Genomic DNA, 22,172 nt, shown 5'->3' with positions numbered 1-22,172 from the left:
GTACATTGACCAAACCGGACAGTCTCTGCGCAAAAGAATAAATGGACACAAATCAGACATCAATAATTGTAACATTCAAAACCCAGTAGAAGAGCACTTCAGTCTCCCTGGACACTCAATAACAGACTTAAAAGTGGCCATTCTTCAACAAAAAAGAGTCAAAAACAGACTTCTGCGAGAAACTGCAGAACTGGAATTAATTTGCAAACTTGACACCATCAAATTAGGCCTGAATAAAGACTGGGAAAGGCTGGATCAGTCAAAAAATAATTTTCCCTCTGTTGATACTCACACCTTCTTGTCAACTGTTGGGAATGGACCACATCCACCATGATTGAATTGTCTCGTTAGCACTACAAAAAGTAATTTTCCCTCTGTTGATATTCACCTCTTCTTGTCAACTGTTGGAAATGGGCCACATCCATTCTAATTGAATTGGCCTCATTAGCACTGACCCCCCACATGGTAAGGCAACTCCCATGTTTTCATGTGCTGTATATTTATACCTACCTACTGTATTTTCCACTCCATGCAGCTGATGAAGTGGGTTATAGCCCACAAAAGCTTATGCCCAAATAAATTTGTTAGTCTCTAAGGTGCCACATGGACTCCTCGTTGTTTTTGCTGATCCGGACTAACACGACTATCCCTCTGAAACCTGTCAGTTTGGAAACAGTTTCTTTCCTTTGTTCTTGCCTGGTTTGATCTAGAAGGTGAAAAAAGGTATCTACTTCTATCAAAAACTTCCTATTCATTCTTGGCAGATTTAAATTCCTGATATAGTCTAGTTGTGTCACTCCTGTAAACCCCAGGTATGCTCAAGTTAAAATATTATACCATCCTTACAGCTTATCGAGTGTAAAAAAGTAGTTTTCACAGCCTGCTAAAGTTGTGTCCTCAACAGAGAGCAGAACAGGTGAGCAGAACAGGATCTAGGAGTCAAAATTCCTGCACTCTATCCCTGACTTGGCCACTGACTTTCAGTGTGCACTGTAAGGCTTATATGAGGTTTCCAAAGTGCTTTGAGATCCTTGGGGGAAAATGCTATATACATGCAAAACTATAATTGTCCCATTTTCCCTTTCTCATCCACTGCATGGGCAAATCACTAGTGACTTGATTCTCAGAGGGACTAAGCAGCCACACTTCCTATAGAAAAACATGGGAGCTGCAGGTGCCTAGAACCTCAAAAGATCTGGCCAAAATGACCATGTCTTGAAGCTCTTGGACTGTTCAAATTAACTAAAGAACATCAGTATCAGCATTTTTCACAATACCTTAAAATGTGATTGAGGTTGGAGCAGTGTAATAAGCTTCAAAACGAAATTGGTTTGTAAGATTGGCAGGTGCAGAGGGAAGCATGACTGCAAATATGCCCAGTAGCTGACTAAACAAACAAGCTTAAATTCACCACTTACCTACTAGGATATGGAGAATATGGATGGCCTTGAGATTAAGGCCCTGGACTGGTCTGGGATATAGAGGATCTGCTTTTATATTTTTGCTCTGACACCGATTTCTCATGTTATCTTTGGCAAGTCATTTAATCTCTCTGTCTCCATTGCTCAGTTGTAAAATGAAGATGATGATTCTTCCTTTCTTTGTCTTCTCTGCTTAGATTGTAAACTTTTGGGGGCAGGGACTATCTATTACTAAGTGTAAATACAGCACCAAGCACAATGGTGCCCTGATCTCTGTTGTGGCCTCCAGGCTCATCTGTAATAATAAATAATAATTAATAATAAAATAACCTACACATCACACAGATGGCTCCAGAGACGAAAATATTCATAAATCTAATTTGAACTGACCTTGAAAGCTTTCCCACTGCTATAAATATTACAAAATAAAAACTAAAAAAATATATATAAAATTACTGTGTATTTAAATTCATTAGTACCAAAGAAATGCACATGCAATCCATATGAGAAGGGTTTGCCATTAAGATATTGTAAGTCTTGTATGTTTAGAGAAACACTGTTTTCCAGTGTAAGCAATACTGAGGTCAGGATTACAAAGATTTTGTATGCTCTGTTTATAACCTTCCTTATTGATTTTACATTAATATTATTTTAACTTTACCACAGAGGCCATACGAAATTCATTCAGCCACTCCAATTGATGAGATCCTAAACATGTTCAAGATAGAAAGAGTTCATTACTCATCCACATGGTGCAAGGGCATGATCGCATTACTGAAAAAGGTAAGACAGTACAAGCGCTATTTGCACTCGCCTCCTCCCCCAAATAATCCAGTGAATATCATAGAAGCAAGATACAGCTCATACAAGTATCAGGTTGTTTTAATCTCCTGGATAGAGGGATAGGTGCCTTTCCTTGGCCTTTTCTGAACAGCAGAGGTTCAGCATTGTCTCCTATGAAGTTGGTTTATTATTGTTATCATACTGGTCTGAAAAAACAGTTCAATTTATCTTTTAAATTATTTTTATAAGGAATTTGAGTGCTCCTGAAACAGTCCTAGAGACCAAGGATGTCTATTTTCCACAGATCCAGCAGTGGCACCTCCTGTGTTGCCCTGTTCTTGCCTCAGCCCTAGTTTGGGGACACCACATTCTCCATTCCCATTCAATCCTTTGCATCTCTGCTGAGATTGCCAGCAAAGTTACCTAGATACCTAAGAGCTGCCTCTCTTGTGCTGTGCTCCCATAATTGCAGCAGCAAAAGTTCTCAGGCTGGAGCCTCCTCGCTATAAGTGACCAGAAGCCATAGGCTGGACATTCTCCATGAAGGGGGAGGGATAGCTCAGTGGTTTGAGCATTGGTCGGCTAAAGCCAAGGTTGTGAGTTCAATCCTTGAGGGGGCCACTTAGGGATCTGGGGCAAAATCAGCACTTGGTCCTGCTAGTGAAGGCAGCAGGGGGCTGGACTTGATAACCTTTCAGGGTCCCTTCTAGTTCTATGAGATAGGTATATCTCCATATACATGACCCTGAAACTTGCTTTCCACCTGATTGTCAGGGAGCTCCCTGCAAAACCATATTATAATGAACTAAAAGAATACATGTAAGATGGCAAGTAGTCCAAATTATGATGGGAAGTTTTTTTTTTTTCATCACTTGGACTCTTGTCCACTAGTAAATGGACTAGTGCTACTAATTCATTTCATATTCTATAGTTCACTGAACAGCCCTCAGATGGTAATTACATTATGTTAATGTTATATGCAGTGTTGTTGTAGCCATGTTGGTCTGAGGATATTAGAGAGACAAGCTGGGTGGGGTAATATCTTATACTGGACAAATTTCTTTTGGTGAGAGAGACAAGCTTTCGAGCTACACATTGCTCTTCTGCAGGTCTGGGAAATGTATTCAGATCACCAAGTGAGTTAATTTTTTAAAAATATTGGGACTTGTAAGAAGTATGAGATGGTTCCTTATTAAAAATCCTATTATCCACATTAGTAAGATGCATTTACCCTTCTTGAAATCTTTATGGCATACAGTGTCTTAGAAAATGCATTGTTTCGATCACAGCTCCTCACTAAGGACCCTGAGTGCCGCCTTTCAAGTCTTGCAGACATTCAGAGCTCTCCGTACTTAGCTGATATCAACTGGGATGCTGTCCTGGAGAAAGCTGTGACACCAGGCTTTGTTCCTAATGTGAGTCAATAGTTTAGTTGAACTAAATTTGTAAATCCCCTATCCAATTATTGCTGTCATTTTAACTGTTTACTAATAGACATTTGCATTTATTTCTCCAAGGATGTTTCAGTGTTTTCCTCCTGATGCACACACTAAATTAAATTCTGCTCTCATTCACCCTACCCTAACAGAGAGCAAAATTTGCATTAGATTATTGGACAATGCTTGGTGTGGGCCTGTGCTGTGAGGTGGCACTGAGCATTCTCCCTCTCAGGTGCTTGGCTGGCTGGTTCTTGCTCACATGCTCTAGGTCAACCTGATCACTATGTAGGTTCAGGAAGGAATTTTCCCCCAAGTCAGATTGGCAGTGACTTTGGGGCTTTTTCCTTCCTCTGCAGTGTGTGGATGTGGTTCACTTGACAGGATTATCTGGGTATATCTCAGTTAATCATTTTTCTGCCAGCCATTACAGGTAGCTCAGGCAGTGGTACACCTTGGTCCCTCCTGTTCTCTGTCTATGGCACACAATAGTTTAGTCTCCTGTGGGCTGTGGATCTAAGTGAAGTTGTTGGGTTTAGTGTGTGAGTGCTGGGTGATGTCGGTGCCCTGTGATGTATAGGAGGTCTGGTGGTCCCTTCTGTGACAAAAAATAATTAAACTTAGTTCACTTTATATTTTCTTTCAAATAAAAATGGCACTCGGTCAGAACATAGGGTAGCCAATTTTAGGTCTGATGCCTCAAACACACATGTACTTAACTTTAAACACATGAGCAGTTTGATTGAAGTAAGGGGACTGCTCACATGCTTAATGCTACACATGTGCATAAGTTCTTGCAACATCAGGGGCTTTGCTTCTTATAATATCCTCTGGTATGAAAATATTCTATTCCTGAAGAATAGGGGGACTGGACTAGATGACCTCTCGAGGTCCCTTCCAGTCCTACCTTTCTATAAGTGGTTTATTTTCTAGAAGACAATTTTCCACTTTTGAAGAGTTGGATTCTGTTTTTAAAAATGATTTACTGAATGAAGGCATGTGAGAAAATGAATAAAAAGTAAGAAATGATTTGATTAAATGCTTCTCAGGCTTCATTCCATCATATGGAAATCTCCCCAAAATGATACGCTTGTCACAGATTTGGGGTTGGTTCAGGTTTTTTTCAAACCTGAAAAACATGGGCCAGCTCCCACTAACATGAAAGCTCCCCCTAACTTCGAAGGGAGCATGATCAAGCCATATAGTACTTCAGGTAGAGATGGTATTGGTTAATCAGGCAAATGAAGCTAGGTGAATTGCAGAGATTATGTTCTTGGTCTCTTTAGGGAGAGGTGCTAGCTGTACTTCCTGGCATCTGATCCAGAGTTATTACTGGAAGCCACACACCTCATCCTTTCAGCCAAAGTGTACAGTGCCTAGGCATTGCACAGCTTCTAGCAATGAGCTTAAAAGAGCATAACCGTTGTAGCTGAAAGAGCACTGGCAAGCAAATTGAGAAGGGGTGGGAGAAAAACAGCCCATCTAACCTGTTTTAGGAACTGATGGACGAGATTCACTCTAGCAACACACACACAGAGCCAGAACATTTTGACTCCATATGGGTACAGCAGAAAAGAGTTGGAAGGTGAGTTCCATCCTCACCAAACCAGGCCAGGGTGCAGGACACCTTCCCTCCTACCCACAGCTTCTGCTCCAGCCTAGGGACTGGGGTAATGGCCATAGTCACTCCACACCAGTTGTGCAAAGTACTGGATCCATGGACCCTCCCCTGACCAACACCTAGATCCTCCCTGGCTCACTCCCAAAGCGGACTCTTCAGGGCAAGCACAGAAGCCGTGTGTGTGACACACAAGGAGAGTACAAGCACCCCTTCCAGCCATTCAGCTGGTCCCTCTCCCCAACCTCATGCAGTCTCTGTGCAGGGTTTGTCTTGCACCAGTCCTTCATATCAGGAGTGAATTCTTTTGACAAGAAGTTCAGCTCAACTACTGAAAACCTAAAGATTACCTCCATTCCTTATATTTTCAATGCTGCAAATAATGTTCTCTTAAACCAGTGCTTACTTTTAAGTCACTGAGTCAAATTCAGCCCTAGTGTGAGCAGCACAAGTCCATTGGCTTACATGAGGGTGGAATTGGGACCAGTAAAAAAGCTTATAGTAAATTTTGAGGGGGTCAGATGCATGCTATCTGACCTTAATAGCATGCACTACCACAGATGTGATCATCTTCACAGGTACATGCTAATACAAAAGCAAATCAAATGCTTTTTTTTACCTTTTATTTATAAATCCAAAATACATACCTCTATTTAATCACAGTTGCTAAAACGATGCACTGATTGCAAGTAGCCACTTCCAGTCATAATGTGAAAAAAGATGAAATCCAGAATTTTTGAGATTAAAAAGAATCTAAATCGTTTTGGGATTCAAATAGGACGAGTAATATACCATACAGGACACCTCTAAGTTCAATTGCCCTTTCTTATTCTGACGTAATGATTATTGTTACTGCAGCCTAAAGTTAGAAATTACAAAATGAGATACCAAAATCTTACATAAATTATCTTCAGAATCATCCTCATAGATATCGTATTTATCATTTGGGCAGATAACAATATTTAGTTTAATCTAATTGTTAAATCGTAATCATTTTCTTGTCAGGGAGATGTAATTTTGATGAACAAAATGTATAGCTTATGACTTCGGTGGAACAGTGACAAATTACATCAGCTGGAGATCTGCCCCAGTGTCCCCATTAAGACACTAAATAAGGCTGCAATCTTGCAAATACTTATGCATATGAATAACTTTGCTGATGTGAATAGTCCCATGGAACTCAAAATTACTCATGAGCATATTGACAGAATCAGGGCCAAAATTTTGCACCAAAACACTTTAGGTGCCTAAAAATTTCACGCACCTAGGTTTGAAAATTTCACCCCTAGTTCTTTTTTATTTTCCACAGTTCTTTACTTCTCTTTAACTTGTTTAATATATTTTTGGCAGATTCTGGGTTTTGGGGCTGGGGGATGGGGTGGGGGGGGGGGGGTCCTCCCTAATTCAGATCTTTTTAAGGTCACCTTATCTGTCTTGTTTTCAAGACAGTCGAAACAAGTTTCCAAACCTTCTGTTGCGGCAAAAAGTTATTTAAAAGTAATTTGAGAGGCAGATGTAGAAGCTAATTGTTTGGTACTGTTTCTCAGACAACTGAATTGCCTCCATAATTGTAGTTGATTACAGAGAAGGTGATGCTGACTGTGAAACAAGAGAGACTCCTGTTTACTATTTCCATCTTATTTGGAAACACTGATGTGTCTGCCATTAAAAACATATCTAAAGGTGCATTACCCTATTGTATTTTGGTTTGGTCTGTTTGGTTTGTCTATGTCTAGCAGGCATTGCATACATACACTGTACCTGTTTTTTCTGATCAGATCCAAAAAGAAAGCAATATCATAGACATCTCGATGCAAAATTATTCCAATGCTAACATTGTCTGAATATGGACTTCCCATTGAGGGATAAAAAAAATTCCCGTCCATCAAAGGTCAAAACATTTTTAAAGGGGAAAAAATCATAATCCTCCCCTACTAAAAGTAAAACAATTTCCCTAGCTGAAACACCAACTCTCATTGGCATTTGGAGCTACTCTTAGAAAAAAGATTCTTCAATTTATAGAGGCACACTGGGGGGGAGAACCATTATACCAGATGTAACTAATTCAGATAACAGCGAAAACTAGTTCAAAATTGAAACTCCAAGTCTAGGTTTAGGGGTTAAAAGAACACCCTTCTTTTATATATTCTTTAAGGGAATATAATGAAATACACTTCTCCAATTAAAGGAAGCGAGAAGTAAAACTGCACGCAGGTACTCTCAGACCTAGTTAAAGATTCAATTAAAAGCTTTGCCAGAGGCTTCAGGCTAGTTGCTTATATAGCAGGGTTTGCTCCACTCTGTTGACCATGTGTATGAGGTCATTAGGAAGACTAGTGAAGAAATAGGTGTCTCAGTGCCTTTGTGTTAACACCACCCTACTTTATGTCTCCATCTTGTCTGACTGAAGACCAGAGGACTGGACTGATGGAAAGGTGTTTTCCCTTGAATTTGCTCCCCTTACCCTAGCCTCCCAATGACTCTGGCAGAACCCAGCTTAGCTAATTTTTGGGGCACACTACAAAGCTCGTCTTGTTTTCCAGGCTTTTGGTGATGGGTTGAGGGTTGTGGGTGTTTTGATGTGGGGGGGCGCTATTTATTATTAGGATAGAGTGTTACTTTACTCTGGGTGCTTTTATTCAGCACTCCCATGTACATGTCCACAATACTCTTGCCACTTTCCAGATACAAATGGATTTTGTTCCCACAAGGCCCATAGTGGAGGCAGGGGGGGCCCTGAAATTTCACGCTATATATATTTGGTCTTCCTGTTTTGAAAGCATTATGTTAGAAGAGGCTATACTGTTGTTTTTTCACCATCATGTGGGCTTCTTTCTAGTCATCTGCTGGCAGTGTCAAGCCCTGTATTTCTCTTAGACATTTTCTTTGTTTAGTATTGAATGTTGGAGGAATCAGTCAAGAAGGTGATTTAAATGTAATTTTCATTTTCCATAGCCTTCAAAATTACAGAGAGAAAATTTCTCAAATGCTGGAACAAGTCTCTAAACTATATCCGCTGAAAAAGAAAGTGGTGTTTGAAAAAAATGAGAATGCATTTTATTTATAAAGTGCTCTAATCTAGAGGCATCCATAAAAAACAGCAACATAGTGATTGCTACAGACTCCAGCAGAACTTATATTTGAGCTAAATATATTTTGAGGGTATCTTAAGATGTAAGTATGCCATACTCACATCATACATCACATAACAATTAAACAACAGAGAACATTGTAGGAAGGAGGATAATAAACCGGCCTAGAAAATTAACCCTTGCGTCTGGGGACACAAACAGGTATATCAATAGATCTGTGAGGTGTTGGGCATAGAGGTCTTTTAGTGTCTGTTGACGTGGGGGGAGGAGGGGTCTTCCACCACAGAATCATAGGATTCTAGGTCTGGAAAGGACCTCAATAGGTCATCTAGTCCAATCCCCTGCACAGAGGCAGGGCTAAGTATTATCTAGAACATCCTTGGCAGGTGTTTGTCTAAACTGCTCTTAAAAACTTCCAGTGATGAAGATTCCACAACCTTCCTAGGTAATTTGTTCCAGTGCTTAACTACCCTGACAGGAAGTTTGCCCTAATGTCTACCCTGAATCTCCATTGCTGCAGTTTAAGCCCATTATTTCTTGTCCTGTCCTCAGATGATAAGGAGAACAATTTATCGCCCTTTTCTTTAGTTTATAACAACCTTTTATGTACTTGTTATCATGTCTCCCCTGAGTCTTCTCTTCTCCAGACTAAATAAACCCAGTGTTTTCAATCTTTCCATGTAGATCATGATTTGCAGACCATTAATCATTTTTGTTGCTCTCCTCTGGACTTATTCCAATTTGTTCACATCTTTCACAAAGTGCATGATGAGAATAGGGCCAGAGACCTGACTGGTGGTGGTCTGGTTGCACCGGGGAAAAGCACAGAAGATGGATACTCTAGTGGTTAGGATGCTAGTCAGAGATGTGGGTTCAATTCCCAGCTCTGCCACTGACTTCCTGCATGTCCCCCAGTTCTCCAGCTATAAAATGGGAATAAGAGCATTTCCCTACCTCACATCGGTGTTTTCAGAATAAATAAATTACAGATTTTCAGGTGCTCACAGACTCTAAAAATGAGGACATAGAACCAAGTTACTAGGGCTGATGAGGGAACTACTGCTAATACCCCACCAACAAAAGCTACACCTGCTGACCCAGTGGGATCAGATGATTAACCACAGACTGCTGACTGGACACCATTGAGTATAAAGCTTCCTCTTTCTGTCTGATCCCTTGGCTGAGCACCTAGTTGCTAGGCTTGTGATTACCTAGATTACCTCTGAGAGCAAGTCCCTGGTTCCTGCTAACTTGCCTTGTTCCTATTTCCTCACCCTTACCTCATTGTTGATGCTGGCTTTGACCCTTGGGGTGGCCCCAGCCCTGACTCTTCTCCTGGCTGTCGTCACTAGATCCTACAGACCACTTTATGGCCCTGACACTTAGAGAGAGAGAGAAAAGGGAATCTATAAATAAACCTAAACCCCAGATAAGGTTTGCTTTATGCATAATCTGGGCCTCCTGTGAACTTTCTCTCCTGCGATTCAGACCTCAGGACAGTGTCAGCAGCGGAAAAGGCATTGTGTGTGAATGGCACTAGCTGACACCTTGTTTGTTTATTCTCCCCTTGAGATGATCAAATGACTTTAGATCTTGCATGTGCACCACAAATTCAGATTGGGGGTGCAGAACTCATTTTCAAATACGCAAGTGAAATGTGGAGAAAAGGAGATAATTTACTCAGTGGTGCTAGAAACGAAGCTGGACAAAAAGGCAAAACAAAATTGTTGAAGAATGTGTCATTTTGTCATTGTTCACAATAGGATCTGCTGGGTGCTGAGCACTCTGGAAAATCAGGCTTTTCATAGGTAATGTGCGGATTCCACACCCAAACATTACCGTGACTTTAACAATATATATAAACAGGCAAGTATAAACAAGCCTGAGAAGGAAGAGGAGCTCTTCATTGTCACAAAAAGGTGTCAGTCAGTCCTTGAGATGCTAGAAAGGAACAGCTGTTAGTTAACTAGATCTACATGAGTTCTTTGAATTAAGTCTATGAATTCTTGCTAAAATCCACAGTAATGTAATTAAAGAGTTTACATCTCTTTTGTTTCTGTGATTCAAGTCTGCTCTTAAGCAATGTCTCTATGTGCACATGCGCATACACACACACACACACTTCTCCAAAAAAAGAACAGGCGTACTGGTGGCACCTTAGAGACTAACCAATTTATTTCAGCATAAGCTTTCGTGGGCTACAGCTCACTTCTTCAGATGCACAGAGTGGAACACACAGACAGAAGATACTTATACATACAGAGAACATGAAAAGGTGGAAGTACGCATACCAATTGTAAGAGGCCAATCAATTGAGATGAGCTATCAGTAGCAGCAGAAGAAAAAACTTTGAAGTGATAATCGAGATGACCCATAGAACTAAGTGAGGAGAACTTAACATGGGGGGAAAAAAATTCAGTTAGTGTAATGACCCAACCATTCCCAGTCTCTGATTAGGCCTAAGTTAATTGTGTCTAATTTGCATATTAATTCGAGTTCAGCAGTCTCTCTTTGGAGTCTGTTTTTGAAGTTTTTTTGTTGCAAAACTGACACCTTCAAGTCTATCACTTAGTGATTAGAGATGTTGAAGTGTTCTCCCACTGTTTTTTGAATGTTATGATTCCTGATGTCAGATTTGTGTCCATTTATTCTTTTGCGTAGAGACTGTCCAGTTTGGCCAATGTACATGGCAGAGGGACATTGCTGGCACATGATGGCATATATCACGTTGGTAGATGTGCAGGTGAACGAGCCCCTGATGGTGTGGCTGATGTGGTTAGGTCCTATGATGGTGTCACTTGAATAGATATGTGGACAGAGCATAGGTTCCTGGGTTAGTGTTTTTGTTGTATGGTGTGCGGTTGCTGGTGAGTATTTGTTTAAGGTTGGGAGGCTGTCTGTAAGCGAGGACTGGTCTGTCTCCCAAGATCTGTGAGAGTGAGGGATCATCTTTCAGGATAGGTTGTAGATCTTTGATGATGCGCTGGAGAGGTTTCAGTTGGGGGCTGAAGGTGGCGGCTAGTGGCGTTCTGTTATTTTCTTTGTTGGGCCTGTCCTGTAGTAGGTGGCTTCTGGGTACTCTTCTGGCTCTGTCAATCTGTTTTTTCACTTCAGCAGGTGGGTATTGTAGTTTTAAGAATGCTTGATAGAGATCTTGTAGGTGTTTATCTCTGTCTGAGGGATTGGAGCAAATGCGGTTGTATCTTAGAGCTTGGCTGTAGACAATGGATCGTGTGGTGTGTCCTGGATGGAAGCTGGAGGCATGTAGGTAAGTATAGCAGTCAGTGGGTTTCCGGTATAGGTTGATGTTTATGTGACCATCGCTTATTAGCACAGTAGTGTCTAGGAAATGGACCGCTTGTGTGGATTGGTCTAGGCTGAGGTTGATGGTGGGATGGAAATTGTTAAAATCATGATGGAATTCATCAAGGGCTTCTTTTCCATGGGTCCAGATGATAAAGATATCATCAATGTAACGCAAGTAGAGTAGGGGCGTTAGGGAACGAGAGCTAAGGAAGCGTTGTTCTAAGTCAGCCATAAAGATGTTGGCATACTGTGGGGCCATGCGGGTACCCATAGCAGTGCCGCTGACTTGAAGGTATATATTGTCCCCAAATGTGAAATAGTTGTGGGTGAGGACAAAGTCACAAAGTTCAGTCACCAGGTTTGCTGTGATGGTATCGGGGATGCTATTCCTGATGGCTTGTAGTCCATCTTTGTGTGGAATGTTGGAGTAGAGGGATTCTACATCTATAGTGGCCAGGATGGTGTTTTCTGGAAGATCACCGATGGATTGTAGTTTCCTCAGGAAGTCAGTGGTGTCTCGAAGATAGCTGGGAGTGCTGGTAGCGTAGGGCCTGAGGAGAGAGCCCACATAGCCAGACAATCCTGCTATTAAGGTGCCAATGCTTGAGATAATGGGGCATCCAGGATTTCCAGGTTTATGGATCTTGGGTAGCAAATAGAATACACCTGGTCGGGGTTCTAGACATGTGTCTGTACAGATCTGTTCCTGTGCTTTCTCCGGGAGTTTCTTGAGCAGATGGTGTGGTTTCTTTTGGTAATCATCAGTGGAATCAGAGGATAATGGCTTGTAGAATGTGGAGTTAGAGAGCTGCCTAGCAGGCTCTTGTTCATATTCCAGCTTATTCATGATGACGACAGCACCTCCTTTGTCAGCCTTTTTGATTATGATGTCAGAGTTGTTCCTGAGGCTGTTGATGGCATTGTGTTCAGCTCGGCTTAGGTTATGGGGCAAGTGATGCTGCTTTTCCACAATTTCAGCCCGTGCACGTTGATGGAAGCACTCTATGTAGAAGTCCAATCTGTTGTTTCAACCTTCAGGAGGAGTCCATGCAAAATCCTTCTTTTGTAGTGTTGGTAGGAAGGATTCTGTGGGTTAGTATGTTGTTCAGAGGTGTGTTGGAAGTATTCTTTGAGTCGGAGACAGCGAAAGTAGGATTCTAGGTCACCGCAGAACTGTATCATGTTCGTGGGTCTGGAAGGACAAAAGGAAAGGCCCCGAGATAGAACAGATTCTTCTGCTGGGCTAAGAGAATAGCTGGAAAGATTAACAATATTGTTGGGTGGGGTAAGGGAGCTACTGTTGTGGCTCCTTGTGACATATAGCAGTTTAGACAGTTTAGTGTCCTTTTTCTTTTGTAGAGAAGCAAAGTTTGTGTTGTAAATGGCTTGTCTAGTTTTTGTAAAGTCTATCCATGAGGAAGTTTGTGTGGAAGGTTGGTTTTTCATGAGAGTATCCAGTTTGTAACGTCTCCAAAAGAATCACTAAATGACTATTTTACCTTGTCTGGTTAAGTAAATCAGCATATGAACTAGGAGGTAAGGATCTGTTCAGCCAAGAGCTGCGACCTTTAAAAACTTCATGGGCTCAAACAGATCTTAGGTACACAATGCTTGGGAACATGCAAAGCCATTTTTGACCCATGTTTGTTAGGTCAGCTTAAAATGATCAGTTTGTTCCAATTTGTATGGTAAAGAAGGACTGTCAGATTTGAAATGGCTTGTTTAAGCCTCATGTCAACATGATTGTCAACAGAGCTAACTAAAAAGTCATAGACAGGACAGAACACTTAAGGTATTTTCTGCATTCCTATACTTCAGTATACGAAACAGTTTAGCACACAGAATATTCTGCTCCCAGAGAGAGAAAGAGTCAGATGTTTTTTTAAAAAATAACCAGTGACTTTTTTCAGGGTTTTTTTTTTTGTTTTTTTTTTTTTAAAGTTTATATCAATGATTTTTTGCTGTTGGCCTTTGGGATCAGTTTATTTTTACATCCTTTCATATTTTCAGTTGTTTACAAAACTGAAAATGCCCAGAAGCTGGGATTTTTCCTCCCTTTCATCATCCTTTTCTTCCCACAGCTGTGCAATGGAAGGTTCATGCATGCAGCTCTAAAGCCCTGATGCCAAACAAGCTTCTTCCAACATCTGAGTCTCTGGATGACTCCAACTTAGCATTTATGTAGTACTTTTATGTTCAAAGCTCTGCACAGACATTCATTAATTAACTTTCACACCTCTATGAGGTGAGCATGGTCAGGATTATCCCTATTTTAAATGTGGGAAAACCAAAACAGAGATGACATGACTTTCTCAAGGACGAACAGCTACTGAGTAGCAGAGCCAGGATTAAAACTGACTAGTTCCTGAATCCCAACACTGTCTTTGACCATTTTTTTTCCTCCTTGCAAAATATCATTCTGTTGAATTTGGCATTTTCCCCAGGAAAATGTCAATCTCAACTAAGATTTTTGATTTTCTGATCAGGAGAATGGAAAATAAAAAAAAAACTTGTTTTAACATGTTACATCATTTCATTTTTATTGAAAACGTCAAAAAAATCCATTTAGTCATTTCTGATTACCAAATTTTCAGAATGTTTAATTTTGTGAAATTTTTGATATTATGACTTTTTGTTCTAATTCAGAACAGAAAATAATGTCAAAATCTCGTTTCCCACAGAAGGAAAATTCTGCATTAAGTCTCCCACTCTCAGTTACAGTAGTGCGAATCTGTAGTAACTTCACTGGAGTCACTCTAGTTTTACACCTATAGTTGAAAATAGAATCTACCCATTTATAATTTTACTCTTAATCTTTCTTGCTGATTTATTCACTGGCTACTGTGCTGCTTGTGTAGTGTTGTAGCAATAGAATGGCTCTCAGCTCCCACTGGCCCTGTTTCAGTAAGGTAGTTAAGCATATGTATGTTTTTAAACAATTTGGCTTCAGTAGGACTACTCACGTGCTTAAGTACCTTGTTCAAGCAGAGCCACTTTCACTGGATGGAAATAGATTCCCTCTTCCTAAAAGTCAGTCCATTTAGTGCTCTTGCTTTATGAGAAAAGGCCATAAACAAGCTGATTGCACTCCAGTTGAAGCTAATGTCAAAACAGTAGCCTGGTCTACCCTTCTATGTTTTCCCAGCATAGCTGTGCCAGCAAAATCCCTAGCAGAGGTGTAGTTATACCAGCAAAAACGTCCTTTTGACAGGATAAACTTATTTTGTTCAGGGAACTGGTTTAAACTATAAAAAGAACAGGAGTACTTGTGGCACCTTAGAGACTAACAGATTTATTTGAGCATAAGCTTTCGTGGGCTACAGCCTACTTCTTCGGATAAACTATATCCACAAAAGCACTCTTTTGCCAGTAGAAGCTGTGTCTCCATAAGGAGGGTTTGCCAGTATAGATAACGCTTTCTAGCATAGACAAGGCCCATCATTGATTGCAACAGGAGCAGGTCCCAATACTGAATTTAAGTCTGTGTTGGCACCACATTCTCTATAGCAAATTAAAAGCACTTCTGTATGGGGGAAAAATATTAACGCTCTTCATGAAGTGTTCAGGGCGTAGCATAGGATTTTAGCCACAATTCCCAGCATCACAACGGGGAGTCCTGTAGTTAAACTGACATTCATCTGCTTGAAAAATCTATCAGTGTATATGTTTGCTGCACAAGCAATGCCTCTGAATCACTTCCTGGCCTTGCCTCATTTCTGTGGTTACTTTAACAAATTGGAGAAAACTCCGCATTCATTGGAGTCACTCCAGATTTACTCTTGTATAAGCAAGAAGAGAATCTAACCATTTATAATTTTTTACAATTGTATGTTTTACACCATCATTTAAACTTTGAACTTCATTACTGGAAATGAAGGTCACAGTTTCTGTTTCACAGCTGGTTCGCTTAAAATAGGCCAAATATATTGGGCTTCTGTTGAGTTACATCAGGAATGAATTTTGCCCCTATGCGTGGTCCCTTCTGGCTTTCATATCTATTGAACTAATATTGAACAAGCAAACAAAAGACATAATGGTATTCTGAAAAATAACTTTGTACCCTTTTGTAACAGAAAGGAAGACTGAATTGTGACCCTACATTTGAACTAGAAGAAATGATTTTAGAGTCCAAACCCCTTCATAAAAAGAAAAAGCGACTTGCAAAAAACAAATCCAAAGATGGAGCAAAAGAAAGCTGTTCACTGGTAAGTCATGGACTATGGGTGTAGTCAGCATCCCATTTCCTTTCTTTGAAGGATTTGATCAATCAAGTTCAGTTTAAGCATTTCTGAAAATGATTTGGTCCTAATGTTGGTTAATCTGCAGTCCCAAAACACCTCCAAAACAAGGCACAAAGCAACGATTTATTTCAGTCATGAAAATAATTTGAGCAACTTCAAGATTTAAAATGCTAAAATATACACCTTTAAAGTAAGAAAATTGCTGCCAATTGGCAAATGCACTTCCCACACATGGGTGGAAGAAGTCATAAGGAGTACTTATCTGCAGCTGGCACTTAGAATGACAACGTGCAGCACACAAGCTGCATGTTTATAAAAGTTTTAAGGAAAGTCTCAAATATTTTTCTCCCCTTTACCAGTCTTGACTTATGTATCCCACATCTAAAGGCTTTTATATAAAAATCCTAAACTTTTCAAGGAGATAAAAAGTAATAATTTACCAGGCTCAAATTTTCAATGCAATGATGTTTTATACACGCTGTTGCTGCTTCAAGTGGTTTTGAACACTCACACATTGTAATCTTCTTAGAGCTATCAGACTTTAAAATGTTCAAGAAGAATTCTTTAAAGGTGAACATCTCCCTTTAAAAACATTCAGACAGCACAATATATACAACTTGAAGAATCTGGAAAATGCCGCTTGTTCATATTAATTTGTAAGCGGTTTTGTTCAACACCGGTCCTGTTGTTGTGATTTTGTGTACAATTTTCTGTCATATATAATCAGCATATTTGTGCTGTTTTTAAAGAATGTACACCTGCAGCAGTGCTTGGAAACTGTGAGGAAAGAATTCATCATATTCAACAGAGAAAAGTAAGTGCATTCCTTAAATGCCCGTTTAACATACACTGCTGAAATTAATTTCAAAAGGAGAAGGATTCCCTCCCCCCCCAAGTCTTAATAAAAATGATTAATGATCACACCAGCATGAGTTAAAAGCCCTTACATGAAATAAAAGGCTGGACTTTCATTGATTTCCCTGCTGTACTGTCTGTGGTGTAGCAATGTTGTTATTCTTCCGTTTCTGAAAACAAGCAGAATGCTTACAGTGAATGTGTGATAGAAAGAAGAGGTAAATGTCACTGGTGGTCTCCAGAGAAGCAGTAACAATTAAGCAAAAGGACTATTATACAAAGGACCTGCTTTTTCAGAAGTAGAACAAAGCCAAAAGAGGTGATAACTCATGAAATTTTAATGAAGTAAGCTGCAGTGTTCCGATGTGGATATTCTTTGTGTACTTGGGCTCCAAAACCAAGACTCCATTACTTCTTTTCATCATAACTCAACATTCAGAGAAAAGTGATACCTCTTTACAACCAGCCAGCATGCCTTAGTGGTCTAAACATTAGCTAGAACTACTGGAAACAGGTTTGAATCCCAAGAGGGTAGACACCCTCATTTGTCCTAATAATACATTGGATTCCATGTAGTTTACTGGATGGATATAACCATAGAAATTGTAGACCTGTCTGTTGTGCATTGACATTAAAGATCCAGTGGCAATTTTCATAATAGAAGTGGATTACCCCAGTCTCCTTGGCCAAATTTTCCTTTCCCCTGATCTCACTGTTTTCAGTAGTTTCATCTGAAAGTGTCATTAGGCCAGAGAGAGAGCAAGCACAAGGATGATTCTGTAGCTTGGTGTCACAGATCCCCAGGATCGCTGCAGCACACCCAGCTTTGGAACAGTCTCTAGGAGGAACCCTTCAGTGTGCCAGACCCCATAGGGGTTTCACTTTTCCTCCAGGGTAAGCCATGCAGCTTCACTGCCTCCTTGGACTGTACCTCTGAGCCTTCAGCACTCCTGTGTCACACTATGAATTCCATTCAGCAAGTCTAACTGAGGTAGACTCCTGGTAGAGGCTTGTATATTTTTCATGGATTAATTCACCAAGCATTTGCAGTGCCGTTCAACCTGCATTGTCAAAAGAGGCAGGTTTATTAACTGGAACATGGCATAGGTAGAACTGAAGGTTAAAGCATAATCCATTTCTGGTTAGCCCAGAGCCCAGGCAAGCTGTAGTGATTCCTTTTGTTCAAGATCTCTCAGTCTCTCCATCTGACCTCCTTGGTCAGACTCCAGGGGAGAGCCCCAGCTCCTTCCAGCAGCCAACTCTTATCCCCCACCTCTTACTTCTCCAATCTTTTGTTCTCCAGCTGGGAACTGTTGGGCAGCATCCTTGCTGAGAGGTGGGGAAATCCAGATCTCTCTGGGTTGTTGGTTAATAATAATATAAATGAAATACACCAATCTCATAGAGCTGGAAGGGACCTTGAAAGGTCATCAATTCCAGCCCCCTGCCTTCACTAGCAGGACCAAGTACTGATTTTTGCTCCAGACCCCTAAGTGGCCCCCTCAAGGATTGAACTCAGAACCCTAAGTTTAGCAGGCCAATGCTCAAACCACTGAGCTATCCCCATTGATACTAGGGATCAATGACTATTGGGTTTGCCATTGTTTTCTCAACTGCTCCAATGATATGGGGACTAAGGCCCAGACTGTTAGGTGACACTCACACCAATGTCTCTTAGATGCTGGGAGAGCAAACTGTCCTACTGTGCAATAGTGTGGCATAAAGGGGAAACTAAGGTACACATAGGTCTCATAAAAGTATTACAAAAAATCCCCATTTTGTCACACCTAGTGGTTAGACCAGTCACTCCGGAGGTAGGAGACCCAGGATCCACTCCCCATGTTCTAATGACTGTACTTTAAAAATTATTTATTTGGAACAGCTTCAACAGGAGAAATTGAGGAATCCCTGCATCAGAATATATCCTATAGCCCAGTGGTTAGGGCACTCACCTGAGAGGTGGTAGATCCATATTCAAATTCTTTTCCCCCTCAAATTGGGGGTCTCCCAGAGCCCAGGTGAGTACCCTAACCACTAGGCTAAACTTTGAGGGAGATCCTTCCCCCAGCTGTTTTGTGTAAGTTTGTTTACAGGTACCTGATCCATTGGGCGAGCTTTGAGCACACTTACCCTGCAGGCCTGGTTTGTGCATCACTTTCAGGCTTAGATGTCCAGATGCCTAGAGTGAGGCTTCAGTGCACATGCTCAGAGACAGAATCACGGGGGCCTAGAGAACTTTAGGTGCGGAGCAGGTATAGGCACTTACAGGGTTCTGCAGCAGCTGAACAGAAGTTTTGTGAATCCTGGTAGGGCCAGATTCTGGGATTTTGGTACATAAATTGGCAGTTAGGCAAATAAGTCTCCTTGTGATTTCAGTCCCTAGTCTCTAAATAAGGTACGTAGGCAGGGGTGTGTGTGTGTGTGTGTGTGTGTGTGTGTGTGTGTGGAGTCATATTCTCAAAGTGGAAGCCAATGTATGTATTCCAGGATCATACATTAGGGGAGCCCAAAATGTAGTAGTGTTTGCAACAGGAACAAAAAATAAAGGCCATACTTGTAGAATGGGGGACTCTCTCCCGGGAAGTTGTGACTGTGAAAAGGACACAGGGGTCTTGATGGAAAATCAGCTGAACATGAGCACCCAGTGTGATGCTGCAGCCAAGAGAGCTAATGTGATCATTGAATATATAAACAGGAATATCAAGCAGAAGCAGGGAGGTTATATTACTTTTGCATTTGGCACTGGTGCCCTGTGTCCATTTCTGGTGTCCACAACTCAAGAAGACATTGATGAATTGGTGAACATTCAGGAGAACAATTAAGGGATTGGAAAACATGCCTTATATTGAAAGACTTAAGGATTTCAGTCTTTTTAGCATAACAAAGAGAAGATTAAGGGGTGACTTGATCACAGTTTATAAGTACCTACTTGGGGAACAGAAATCTTATAGCAGATGTCTCTTCAGTCTAGCCAACAAAAGCCAATGGAAGTTAAAGATTAGACAAATGTAGACTTGAAATATGGTGCATATTTTTAACTGTGAGGGTAACTGACCATTGGAACAACTTACCAAGAGTTGTGGTAGATTCTCCATGTTTTCCTAAAAACTGTGGTCTAATTCAAACAGGAATTGATTCACAGGTCAGACTAAATGATCACAGTGGTGCCTTCTGGGTTCATAATCTAATCTATGAATGTATGATTTGCAAAATTCTACTGGAGAGCTCACTTGTGATGAGTAATTTCTTTTTACTTGACTTTATTTCATTAGACTGAAAATCTTTATTTTTTTTATCAGCCCGTAGATGGTAGCTATTTTAATTCTTGCATATCATGAAAAACAATGACTGAAAAGACTAAATGTTAGATGGACTGTGAGATGGGTGTGTAAACAACAGGGAAAGGAGTAAATTCACTACAAGAAAAGGAAAATCCTGGAGAACATCTGCACATCAGTCAAATTATCATGTGTTTCAGTCATTGGTTGATTGGCTTGACAGTGTAAAGGAGAGAGACCAATATGTAGGCCTGCAACAGGCCCTACATTGTTCTAAGTTAATTGAGAGTATTGTTTTGTTTTACTTTCAGCACTGAATTGTATTAGGGCTTCATGTACTTTTCAAAGAACAAGGAAGTTAAATTAAGTTGATAACAGTGAGCAAAGGTCAGATTTTGAAACAGAAAGTGAATTAAAGTTTGTGTGAACAGAATCAAAGCAATGACATACAGAACACAGAGAGAGTAAATCAGCATAGTCCTCAAGATGACTTTCTTCAGAGATTTCCAAACAATGCATTTCCAGCCAGTTGTACTGACCCAGATCTTTCAAACCTGCTTGGTTTGAATCTAGTTCTTGTGATTATCCACAGATCGTGACAGACAAAAGCTGCTCCTATGTGTGCAATATCAGATACTATGTGACCTTATTACCGTAGTTACCCATCATCACCACTTCCATCCATCCCTCCCTCATCATTTTTTCTATCTTCTCATTCCTTCCCTTACTACCTTTATTCAAATTCATATTCAATTGCAGCTGTAAGTGCTGCTACATCATACATAGGTAACTCACCACTGTTTCTTACATGACTATACATTTTTCTATCACTGTTTCTTTGCACACACCAGAACTGCCTTTATAATTCATCTGTTTGAAAATATTTGATTATTACCTCAGATGAACCTTCACTATAAAAAGCCAAATTCTGCTGTGACTTAAACCTTCTGCCTCATTTACTTCAGTAGCACAGAAACATGTGTAAATCAGGTCAGAATTTAGCACACAGCTTTCAGGTGAAAGGATGGTAAGTCCCCAGAACAGAGATATCTGTGAAAAGCTTAATGAGCTTTCTTATCAGGTAATCTTTTCTCAAGCAGTAGGTTCTATGGTAATATGGTACAGTTAGGGATTCATAGAATATCAGGGCTGGAAGGGAAATCAGGAGGTTATCTAGTCCAACCCCCTGCTCAAAGCAGGACCAATCCCCAATTAAATTCCCAAATGGCTTCCTTGAGGATTAAACTCATACCCCTGGGTTTAGCAGGCCAATGCTCAAACCACTGAGCTATCCCTTTCCCCTAGCCCTGCAACACTTTAATTTAATTTAATCCCCCCAAAATCTAGATCAATTCCATTTTGTGGCTAAACCAAGTCAGTTGTTGTTGTCTCTAACATCTGAGAATATCCCTAGACTGCCTGACTTTCTCTCACTATGTACCTTTCATCCTGCATCAGATATCACACAGCAGAAAATATACAGTATTTATTGTGTTATATTTTTCAGTTTGTGGTATGACAAGGAACTTTTTGACTATAGTTAAAGGAAGGTCACTTGGACTTGGAGATTCAAGAATGGGCTCTGTAAACTGTCATAACTCTCTACCAAAAGTATAACTGTCAACTGACTACATTTTGCAGTATTTGCATAGCTAGGATCTAGCAGATCAGAGTTGGCAGAGATAGAATTCGCACACTATGTCATATATACCTTTTGCAGATGGCTAGATAATCTCCACTGCAAGGAAGCGATTGAAAACTGATAAGTAGAGGGAGTATTATGAGCAGGGTGAACATCAAGAGGGTAGAGTCAGAAAAGCCCCAGGATTCCATTCAAATGTGTGGACTCAGTCCAAAAGACTAATCCTGCAGTACTTCAAGAATTACCAGCTGTGTCTAGCACTGTCCTTTTCCAGTAAAATTGGAGATTACCTTGAAGTTAATTCCTTTTTCTGGACAGTCTCTTAAAATGGCTGCTGAGTTACACACATGTCCTGGACAGTTGTAAGATTTGATGGAGTAGAGAGAGGTAGGATGGCAAACAAGATGAGAGAGGGCATTACAGGCTGAGTGTGCAGCATGAAAGAAGGCCCAGGGTCAGTTGTGGGTGAAAGTGACCTGAGGAGCATCAGGGCATGCAGA

General features: G+C 40.6%; 1 protein-coding gene across 2 annotated transcripts in view; it reads left to right on the top strand.

The window, feature by feature from the left end:
- Window positions 1-22,172, top strand: part of STK32B (serine/threonine kinase 32B) — a 278,502-nt gene that overhangs the window by 230,962 nt on the left and 25,368 nt on the right. For both annotated transcript variants that reach the window (XM_054028968.1, XM_054028969.1), the window contains 4 exons: window positions 2,088-2,204; window positions 3,494-3,619; window positions 15,730-15,861; window positions 16,647-16,711. In XM_054028968.1, coding sequence (XP_053884943.1) covers window positions 2,088-2,204; window positions 3,494-3,619; window positions 15,730-15,861; window positions 16,647-16,711 — 440 coding nt within the window. The remainder of the gene's footprint in view (window positions 1-2,087; window positions 2,205-3,493; window positions 3,620-15,729; window positions 15,862-16,646; window positions 16,712-22,172) is intronic.

Source organism: Malaclemys terrapin, chromosome 5, assembly GCF_027887155.1.
Source record: "Malaclemys terrapin pileata isolate rMalTer1 chromosome 5, rMalTer1.hap1, whole genome shotgun sequence".
Classification (NCBI taxonomy): Eukaryota; Metazoa; Chordata; order Testudines; family Emydidae; genus Malaclemys; species Malaclemys terrapin.
The sequence above is the reverse complement of the archived record's forward strand: the minus strand, read 5'-3'. Positions and strand labels throughout refer to the sequence as shown.